The sequence below is a fragment of the Bidens hawaiensis genome, unplaced genomic scaffold, assembly GCF_021521415.1.
Source record: "Bidens hawaiensis isolate Kalapana, Puna unplaced genomic scaffold, B.hawaiensis_p1.1 tig00018048_1, whole genome shotgun sequence".
Lineage (NCBI taxonomy): Eukaryota > Viridiplantae > Streptophyta > Magnoliopsida > Asterales > Asteraceae > Bidens > Bidens hawaiensis.
The window spans coordinates 334,802-346,222 of NW_027492727.1; the positions used below are offsets into that span (position 1 = coordinate 334,802).

The 11,421-nt window shown below is 34.4% G+C and overlaps 1 protein-coding gene and 1 pseudogene across 2 annotated transcripts; one reads left to right on the forward strand and one right to left on the reverse strand.

The window, feature by feature from the left end:
* The first annotated feature begins 304 nt into the window (after window positions 1-304).
* On the forward strand, window positions 305-8,999 carry LOC143555345 (4-coumarate--CoA ligase-like 9; annotated as a pseudogene). Its single transcript, XR_013139183.1, has 8 exons — window positions 305-553; window positions 1,440-1,861; window positions 2,391-2,723; window positions 5,996-6,185; window positions 7,046-7,191; window positions 7,391-7,458; window positions 7,793-7,895; window positions 8,872-8,999. The product of XR_013139183.1 is annotated as a 4-coumarate--CoA ligase-like 9 (transcript).
* Window positions 9,000-9,651: 652 nt separating this feature from the next.
* Window positions 9,652-10,937, reverse strand: LOC143555339 (uncharacterized). The gene has a single exon (XM_077044904.1). It carries the CDS (start codon window positions 10,619-10,621, stop codon window positions 9,857-9,859), a length of 765 nt encoding a protein of 254 aa, XP_076901019.1. The 5' UTR covers window positions 10,622-10,937; the 3' UTR covers window positions 9,652-9,856.
* Window positions 10,938-11,421: the final 484 nt, after the last annotated feature.

Here is an 11,421-nt window from a genome sequence, read left to right on the forward strand (position 1 = left end):
GTTGTTTGTGAAACCCTTTTATTATCAAACTCTAATATAAATTTTCTTACAATAAATAAAATTGAACTCCAAAAAAGTATATAAATATTAAAAACGAATTAATGAATAATGTAAAACAGCCCCCGTAATACAGAGGATAAAAACTAATATATATATATATATATCGATTAATATTTCCAAACTTATACGTGCACATATTTTTGTGGCCAACACACCTCTAATAATATTTCCAAACTTATAACATCATCATCTTCACTACTACTAATAATAATAATAACAACGCACAAATTATCATCAAACGATAATGGCGATTAATCCACGTAACGGTTTCTGTTCCACAGCCTCAAACCACCATTAATACTTCTACCTTCACAATCAACTCACTCATCAGTAACTGACTTCATCTTCAATCTCCAATCCACCACCACCGCAACCGCAACCGCAGCGTTAATCGACGCCGCCACCGGCCGGAGAATCAACTACTCCGATGTCAAGCTCTTCGTACGGAACCTCGCCACGTCACTCCGTCAACCGCCGTTGTCTCTCGTTAAAGGTACGTCAGCTAATTTCATTATATTATTATATTATATTATCTCTCGTAACTGTTTATATATATATACGTTCGGATTTTGCATCTATCGATCGCTGTGTTTCATTCGGTGTTAACTATCGGATCGGATGAGTTCGAATCGATTATCATGACGTCAGCATCGTGTTTATATATATACGTTTTACGGTATGAGATGTAATTTTCATACATCACTCCCATGTTGACCTGTCTATACGGCTCGTATAGGCTACGTATTAATGACAATACGAATGAGACTAAAGAAAACAGTTTTTTTGCAGCTTATACAGTATAGGTATTTAATTGATCGAATAGCACCTGGTACACCATAAAGCCTATACGGGTTGTATACAGCTATGCGACCGTATAGAAAACTTTTACAGAAAAAACTTTTACAGAAAAAACCGTCATAATATAATCTTAAACGAAGTTTCTCGGGGTACAACCACAAATTACTTAGCAAAGTAAGTTAGGTAAATTTTATTTAAATTAAATTCAAATTATCCTATTATATTATTCAACCTTTAAAAAATTTTTACTCATCTTCAAGTTTATATGTAAATATAACCTCGTAAGGTAGTGTGTTTACGCTCTCTCTAATAAGGATAACAAAACACATTATAAAAAGTGTCTAAATTTCTTTTTTTTTTAAATTGTCTACAAGGCTCGTATTGGGCTATACGAGGCACCGGAAACAATGAACAACAACGTCCGATACAAATTGACACATTTCAGGTGCTATACGACAAGTATAACCCTATACGATTTGTATAAACAAAAAGTGATGTATGAGGATCCTAAACCTTTTTAAATATTTGAAGTATATGAAAAGTGATTATCTAAAGCATGAAATACATTTCTTGAAATGTAGGTACATCCGCTTTCATTATCTCTCATAACTGTTCATACGTTCCGATTTTGTATCTATCACTGTTTTCGATCGGTGTAGTCGTGTCTCCGGCGAATCCAGCCGGTTTGGTTAACGAGATTTCGCGCCAAATCCAAATATGTTAACAGGCGGTAATTTTCGCAGCCGCGGACGCCGTTCGGAAGGTATCGGAAACCGGATTTAACATTCCGGTAGTCGTAATCGGCTCCAACGAGTTCGAATCGATGATGACGTCACTACCGGAACATGATGAAGTCGGCGTCAAAGTATTACAGTCCGAAACCGCATCGATTTTGTACTCATCGGGTACTACGGGGAATACTAAGGGAGTGAGGTTAACGCATCGGAATCTGATGTCATCTGTGGCCGGAGCGATTACCGGACGAAAACCTATGTCTTCTCAGGTAGGCCTGTAATGGAACTGAACGATCACAAACGAGGGCATGTTCTTGTTCGTTCATCTAACTTTAAACGAGCACAAACACTTAAATATATTTTGTTCATGTTCGTTTATATAAAAAATGAATATGTTCGTGTTTGTTTAAAATCTAAACGAACAAGCATAAATGAACGTAAATGAACACACTTAAATGAACAAAAATGAACAAATATAAGATGGCTCATATAGATTATATTTACTTATCTCTGTTCATACATAAACGGAACATAGTGTAATTATAGTGTTGTGTAATTACATCATAATATATTTATATAATTAAACTACTTGTAAATATAATTACACTCATTGATTATCACAGTTAGCACGTTAATTTAATTTATATGTTAACTTTTTCCTATATAAATGAACAATAAATAAACATACATAAACAAACATAAAGAGACAAACTTTCACGAACATAAATGAATGAATGAAACATGTATTCCTGTTGAAAAGTTCATAAACAATTCACCTAACGTTTGGTTCGTTTGCAGGCCTATTATGCAGCGGTGTGTTTATGTACGGTGCCGTATTTTCACGTGTACGGATTCACGCTATGTATGCGTACAGTGGCAAGTGGTGAGAGTTTGGTGTCGGTTGCTAGGTTTGATTTAAGGCTGGTGGTGACGTCGGTCGAGGCGTTTAGTGTTTGTTATTTGGTGGTGGCGCCGCCGGTTGTGGTGGCGTTGGTGGATGGGAGTAATGAGGAAGTGGTGAGTGGAAGCTGTTGGAGGTCGTTGGAGACGGTGTTTAGTGGTGGAGCGCTGGTGACGGTGGCAGTTATTCGAAAGTTTAAACGAAGGTTTCCGAATGTGGCGTTGGTGCAGGTTGGTACTTTGCATGGTATCTTAGAGCATTCTCAGCAGCGTCTATATCTTCCTTCTATAATTACACTAAAAACACTACATTTTATCTTTCATTTTCAATTAAATAATAATTTTTTATACTATTATCATTATCCTTTCTCTATTCTCCGGTTCTCCACTCACAACCATTTTTTAAAAACATTAAAAAATTATAGAAGATGAACAATGTTTATCCAAATTTACTCATCAACAAAGTTTCTCTATCTGCTCAACTCATAACCACTTACAAGTACTCTATATAATATGGAGAATCCATTCACAATAATGTAGAGGACATGTTGAGAATGCTCTTACTTAATAGATATTATATTATAATCATATTAACTAGTAAAATTTCCCGTACGATGCGGTGGGAATTCAACTTAGGCCGTTACCGGTTCGTTAAGGCACCGGCACTTAATATAAAAATTCGAAAGGACATCGGCATGTGTTTTACATCGATTGATAACCATGAAAACGAATAAAGTCATGATACACCATAAGGATAAAGGATATTGGCACTTGTTTTATATTGGTCGGAAGCTATATAAAAACGAATACCGACCCTTTGTTAGTATTAGTTTGGTTCACAAATTTATACCGGAATGTAGAGAGAAAAAGTTAAACATACTTGCGTATTTTGTTTTTAATAAAAAACCAAATTTAAAAATAAAAACTTTGCGGCTGAATTTCAAAGTACAAAAATTAAACCAAGAATTTCCATTAAGTTAGAACTTATATTTATAATATTCTCCATCCTTTAAAACAGTTGCATGTTAGTTTGTTGTATTGAACCTTGAGTTTCCATCTGAAGTTAGTAATAAAATTTACTAATTAAACATGTATGTAAATATCAAGGATTGACAATTCTTGCAACTCTAAAAGAATCAATAACATGTAGAGATTGGAAAATGGAAGAGAACCTAGACAATTCTTATGTCGGTTGTGGACTTGTGGCCACAACCGATGGACCCAAAGACGTCGGGTTATTAGAAATCTAAACACTGAAAAACAATGACACCTTCTCACTACGAGCACCACTATATATAAATCATTATGTAGATCCTATAATTTTCTACTTACATTTATTTTGTAGTTAAAGCATTTTATTGTTAATATTGTGTAAAATAATTTTATAATTATTGATAACCAAGTGATGATTATAAAAAAAAAGTAACGAGTTTGCAGTTATCCAATTTAGCATTTTACCTCTATTAAAGACACATTCATTTAGTCTAAAATTTTACCTCTAGTAATCTGTTAAGAATTGTGAGAATACCATATTTCACTAATATTAGAGTAAATGGCAAATAATCAAAATTACGTGAGAGAGAAAGTGAGATAGTTATCTAAGTATACCGTGTATCACATTTAAAGTAATACATACAAATGTATTATACGGTTTCAAAGTTCACATCATATTATTTACTGGTTACGAAGTAAATGCACCTCTCTCTATATTTACTTTTTAAAAATGAGGTAAAATAAAGGGATAAATCAGTCAGTATAATGATAAAAGAATTGAAGGCTCGCTCCACGCTACTTTTAGAATATGTTTAGCTATGGGAATTTGGCAATTGTAGTTAGGGATGGTAAAAAGTTATCAACCGGACAAGACTGAATCAAGTGTAGAATGAATTTTAACACACAATAATATAATTTAATAAATAGTGAAGACTGAAGGCTCAACTAAAACGATATAGGGTCGGTCATTTCTAGTTATCAAGGTCCTCGGGTTGAATTGGCCTAGACTCGGTTGACGCCCTATTTTTATCGTAAGTCCTTGATATTTAACCAATAATATAAGTAAAAAAATTCAAGATTTTGATCTTAATTAACACTCCATCCTAAAATATGGATGAAATCATGTGAGTGCAAGAAATAGCAAAAAAAAAAAAAAAAAGAAAAGAAAAGAATAAACATATGTTTTTTTTTGACTAGATAGAGATAAAAATGAATAATGAAATACAGTGAGCTTTTAAAATGATCAATTTTTTGTGTGTGTAATGTTTGTTTTAGTTAAATTATCCATGGTTGAATATCTTACAAAATCACATAGTTTGTTTTTCTTTCAGATTAAAGTGTTATGTCCATTACTAATTATGATCGAATAAGACATTAGTTTTCAAGAACGATATGTTCTAATTTGTGAAAGTTAGTGTTTGAAATTCATATACTAGATGATTCATTAATATAGGTATTTAACAGGTGAAATAAGCCATCACATTTCTTCGTGAAACGTCATGACGGTTTGTATTAATAAGGCTATGTGGTATACTTAAACTCATCTTAATTCCACATAAGCTTCACATCACTTATTTTTTTCTCTTTCACTGTATGTCATCCAAAGAAAATGGTTTAACATATTTAACCTATAATTAAAATAACAATTCAATTAGCAATTAACACATATTGTTTCTTTTAACCCGTAAAAAACATAATCCATAGGCATTTTAACACACCTAACACTAGTGAAGAGTGGTTTAATGCATATTTAAAGTGTCATGTCATCTTAACTTATGTTGGGTGTTAGAGTATACCCCATGGCCTAATTGTCATAAACACTACAGTTACGTTAATTTTGCCATCACAATTCTCATTTGGTCTTAAATGAATCTCAATTACCAAATTTGTTCACCATGGAACCTCCAGAGTTCTAAGGGATGAAGCCACTAGACTATGGGGGTTCCAAGGGGTCACCACCCGCTAAGAGGATCGGAAAAATAAAAATAAAAAAATTGAAAAGAATTTACATGATTTCGTTAGAATATATATTTCTTTAGAGCAATTGTTAAAATATATTAACAAAACACATTTACGTTTGATTTTTGAAATTTTAAAATAGAGTTTACTTGTCTTGACAAATTTGGGTCAAAATGACTTTCTTGGTCGCCTATACGTGACGAACTAAACCAATACCGGCTGATCAAAATAGGTATCACTGTTGGTATTAGGGTTGGTATCGGTATTTATTTTTGTTGTTTTCAATTAATATGAAACACGTGTTGATGTCCTTAACAATATAGGTACCAGTGATGGTATTATCAAGACCGGTATCAGTGTTCGTTTTTATGGTTTTCAATTGATGTAAACTCAGCCCCAACGTACGAGAACGTTTACTAGTTTATTTACAAGTAAATGACATCCTCAATTACAAACTAAGTAATAAAGTTTCAAAATGTAATCCTCAGAGCATTCACAAGTGAACTAATGTCTAATGTGATTGCTTTATGGTTTTACTTGATGTTCATTAGACATACGGATTGACCGAAACCACAGGTGCAATATCGCGAGCTACAAGTCCATATGAGAGCACAATAGTAGGCTCGGTTGGCCGGCTCATAGCTCATTGTGAAGCAAAGATAGTTGATCCGAACACCGGGGTTAGTTTGCCTCCAATGAACCATGGTGAACTATGGGTTAGAGGTCCATCCATCATGAAAGGTAAAAGATATAGGAATGCGTAAATATATTAAATCAAACTGCTGCTCAACTATTTATAGTATTAAAGTAGTTATAATATAATGTTACTATAATTAGAAAATACTGAAAACTTAGTGAGGTCCACCCCCCCCCCCCCCCCTTGCGTAGTTCTGTAAATAAACCCATTTTATCCTGAAATTTTGTATACATGCAACCCTCCCACCCACACACACACACACTGTTTTTGTCCTACCTTCACCACTGAATTTATCCTTATGTCTCTACAATGAATGACAAATTGACAACCTTTTGGCAAGAGTAGGGGATTTAGAGAAAATTAGAGTATCATTAGGTAGGCAACACACTTTTGAGATGACAAGTTTTGCTAATTTTTTGTTTTTCGTGAGATGACAAGTTTTGCTTATTAAAGTAGCAGACTTGAAGGAAAAGAATGGACTTTTTCATATATTTATTTGCTTCCCAACTCCCAAGGCACTTTAGAGAAGTAAGTGAAAAATTGTCATTCTTCCTTCGAGTCCACTACCTCAACAAGTAGACTTATCACCTTAACAAAAGTTAGTTTAAGTTCACTACTTGAGGTAAACGAATTACCTAGACGCAGTCAAATATCTACTCCGACCTAAAAACACTATAATTTTCTATAAATAACCTACTCCTACAAAACAATTCAAAAGAAGGACGATCAAGACCAAATTCGTGTTGTAATTCATGATTTATATTATTGAACCAAGCCGGTCCATGTGTATCCATTATCGAACCATTGAATTCGAACCTTTGAAAACTATTGAACTTTTGATATGTTTATTATTTTGTATTAAACATTCTGGAAGTGAAAATTCGGTTTTAATTTGAGTGATCAGGGTATGTTGATGATAAACAAGGTGTTAATACAATGGTGGACTCGGATGGATGGTTAAGAACCGGGGATCTTTGTTTCTTCGACAATGAAGGATTCTTATTCGTTGTGGACCGGTTAAAAGAGTTGATCAAATATAAAGGTTATCAGGTACGTTTTACTGTCATGTATATAAATCTTTAGATGAAATGTACAAGATATAAATATGAAAAATACAAATTGAAGTACTAGGTTCGAATTTAGCTTCCACTACTTATCTTAACCCTTTGAATGTCACTTGAACATTTTAAGCTATATTTTGCTTGGTCCCACGTGTTAGCAGGATATTGACGGGGTTATGTGAATGCAGGTACCGCCAGCTGAATTGGAACAAATTCTGCATTCACACCCCGACATTACTGAAGCGGCTGTTATTCCGTAAGCATTTCATTTCACCAAGACCGTCTCCGAGAATTGTGAAAAAAAAATCGGCCAAAAAGCGAAAAGGAATTTGGGCCTTAAATTAGTTGAGTACTTGGGTAATTGGGTTTAAACATTAGAAAATACATTTTTTTTCAAAATAAATATATATAATTTAAGAAAAAACAAAAATCGAGCCTATCAAGATGTCGGATCGGGGTCGGTCGACCGGCCCTGCCTCATAGCCGGCCTTGCATTTCACTCCTTAATCTTAATGTCCACAAATATATATATATATATATATATATATATATTTAATAACAAATATATAATGGCATGTGTGATTTTGTAGGTATCCAGATGAGGCAGCAGGGCAAGTACCCATGGGGTTTGTGGTTAAAAGAAGAGGAAGCACCATTAATGAAACACAAGTGAAAGATTTTGTGGCTAAACAGGTAGGATTTTTAAATTTTAATAGTTTATTAAATTTTGCTTTGAATTAATGGGATAAAATCATGAAATATAAATTAAGTTTCTGTATTGTCCCATAAAATAAACATTTTTTTTCGAGTGGTTTTCGTCATTGTGGTTTGTCTAAATCTTCGGTTTTAGTTCAATAGTTTCAAATTTGAGATTTTCCTCTGGTTTCATTTCACTTGCAATTAAACCCAACCCCACTAACCCAGTTAAGTCTAGTCGGTAAACCCATCAGTGTGCCCCTCACGTGAGGGGCAGTTTTATCCTTTTTCTCCCCAAATAAAACTCAATCCTAATTCGCAAGCCCCCTCACGGGCCTGGGGTGTATTTGGGGGAAAAAGACAAAAATGTCCCTCACGTGAATGGTACGTTGATGGATTAACTACCAGACTTAACGGGGTTAGTAGGGTCGGGTTTAATTGCAAGTAAAATGAAACCACAGAGACGAAAATCGCAATTTTGAAACTATTTGACTAAACCGTATATTTGGACAAACCAAAAGGACGAAAATCGCATTTTACTCTTTTTTTTCTTAACTATCTTTTAATGGTTAACAAACACAATGTAATCCTACTGTTAAATTTATACTTTTATCCGCCATATGACTTAAAACTCTCAAACATACGCGAGAGACATTCCAACACACTTTGATGCCGCTAGGCCACATTGGTCCATTGTTAGTAAACCCTTTTGTAATTGTTTAAATTAAATAACATGAATGTAACAGTTATGAAACATGGTTATTATTATTATTAACTGGCTTTATCTTCAAAATCATTTCCTTCTTACACTTGGAAAGAATAATCACTGGACAATCAAGATTTATATATGGTTATAGTTTTAAGTTTACGAAAACGAAACAAATATTTGAGTGGTATTACAGTATGGTTACTTTTACGTGACGTGTTCCTTAATTTAACTGCTAAACTATTATCGGTTGAACATATGAACTAGGTAGCACCATACAAGAAACTAAGAAGAGTTTGTTTCATAGATTCAATTCCAAAAAATGCACCCGGAAAGGTATTGAGGAAAGAGTTGATCAAATTGGCTGTTAACTCTAGGCTTTAACTGGTGTTCGGGTTGACGGGTATGAGATCAAAAACCGGCTATGGGTATCATTCTTGAATCATAATAGATCTTGGTAAATGAGTATATAGTTTTATGTTGTTGATAATCATGCATGTTTTTCTTTGTCAAAACATATAGTTTCATTCCATTCCATGTATTTGCTACATGCTTATAGTTTCTTTGTGACTTAATGGTTTTAAGTCATGATCGAAGCCACCATATATGAATCGTAATCCTCGTTTGTTCGTTTAAGGTTTGTTGAAGACAAAGGAAAGAACAACGAAAATGTAAATGGGATCTGGGAATCAGGGTTGGGTTTACTTGGGGAGAAAAGGGACAAAATTGCTGCTCACGTAAGGGGCACACTGATGGGTTTAACAACCAAAGTTAACGCAGTTAGTTGGGTCAGGTCTAATTGCAAGTAAAAACAAAAGTATTAGATGAAAACCACATATTTAAAATTGTTGGACCAAAACCGTAGATTTGATCAAACCACAAAGACGAGAACCGAAATTCTTTTTTTATAAATAACACTCCTTTTAAAAATAAAATAAAATTGTGTGAATAAAACATAAGAGACTTGTTATGAAACAACAGTAAAATATTCTGATAATAAATAACTGATAGAAATATTTTATTTCATCATTTGATAAATTAGTTTGTGACAACTAATATTTGTTTAAATGAAAAACTCATACATACACAGCCTACCTACACGTTACGTTAGTATGAAACGTGTTAAAAGTAATTATTGACCTAAAATGATAAATAAAAAAAACATTCATTTATCTAAATATAAAAAAGTCATTATTGTGAGTTTAGGTCACCATAATAAATAGATCTAGTCCAAAACTAAGATTACGAACGATTACAGGATACGATCAGGGGATTTTAAGCCAGCAGACACGTTCGAGAGTCTCCGCGGAGACATGTGCCAACCCGCTTCAAACAGGTCAATAATGGGATCCTTTGGATCCCTAGTCCGATCCAGATCTAGCTTCTCGGAGTGAAGGATTTCATCAGTACTGCTGGTTGTTCGTGCACTATAAAGAAACTCACCAGTGGCATCTTCCATGACTTCATTTTCTGCGTTCATGTCGTCGATAACATCCTTGAAGTCACTCAAGTTACTTATCGTGTTTGAAATACCCATCAAGTCACTTTCACCAGATTTCTCATCAAAAAATTCTGGTTTCGTCACCTTTTCATATTCAAAGGACCCTTTAGGTTCTACTTTGTACCCGTGACAAGCGATATCAACCACGATCTCCTTCTCGTCCTTTTTAAACACACGATCAAGAAAAGGCACCCGTTGCAAGAAACTCGGTACATCATGATCAAAGAAATCATCAATTTTTAAAGGAAAAGATTCCGAGGCTTTAACCATAACATCAATTCTGTCAAACACACGCGCTGATGATGGGAAAACAGACTCAATAAGATACTCGATCACCATAATATGATCATCAAAAAACGAGAGGATCGCTAGACCATGATGCCCGACCCCATCCAAAAATTTCGTCTTTTTTCCCGTTGGGTTTGGGGACACATGCATTCTTTTAAGGATTTTTTGGATTATGGACAAGATTATTGTTGCGAAAGTGCATAACACGCGACTCCTACGAGGAGTCATTGTGGTGTCGTGAACGGGTTTTGGCACGTTGGATGGAAAACCGCTAAATGCTAAGAAATGTGTTCGTATAGAGATTGAAACGAGACCCATAAAAAATTATTTGGTGAAATGAAACCATTGATTAAGGTAACGTTTTGTTGTGGATATAGACACCGAGGAAGACATGGTTTGTTGGAAGAGTCTAGGTACGATGAAGATGTCGGAAAATTAAGTGCCAATGGATTCGGACAATGTTAGAAGACCGAAAATCATGAAAGGATGTCTTTATATATTTATATATACACTATAAATCTCTTGATAATTAACCTTTATATTTACTTTTTAACTAATTTTTTATATGGTGTATTGCGTCTGGCAGGTCGGTAAAACTCAGACGGTGGTAAAATCTAAACGTTGAGCCGTTAAGTCGACGTGAATTCGGTCGGTTTCGGTGACGTGCGTTATTGTACCGGAATTAAAAAAAATTATAAAATTGAGGTGGACCAATGTGGTGGTGTTGGTCGGTAAAACTCGAGCGCTGGTAAAACCCGACCGTTGTCGATCCTGTGTGTTGAGGCGTTGAGTCTACGGGAGTTTGGTCGGTTTTCGTCATGTTTATTATGATACCGAAACTAAGAAAAGACGTTCGGTCGGTTTCCGTTACATTTGTTGTTGTTACGGTGACTAAACTAAAAGACAAAAATAAAATTTACAGACAAGTTCGGTGTCGCCAAGTGGACCAATAGAGCACTTACGGCACCAAACTTCTTATTTATTATATAGTAATAATTTTTTTTTTATTATTTTCTTTACTTTATGAC

Bases quoted from the DNA above. Each gene is read 5' to 3' on its own strand.
- LOC143555339 (XM_077044904.1), bottom strand. From the start codon at position 10,621: ATGACTCCTCGTAGGAGTCGCGTGTTATGCACTTTCGCAACAATAATC.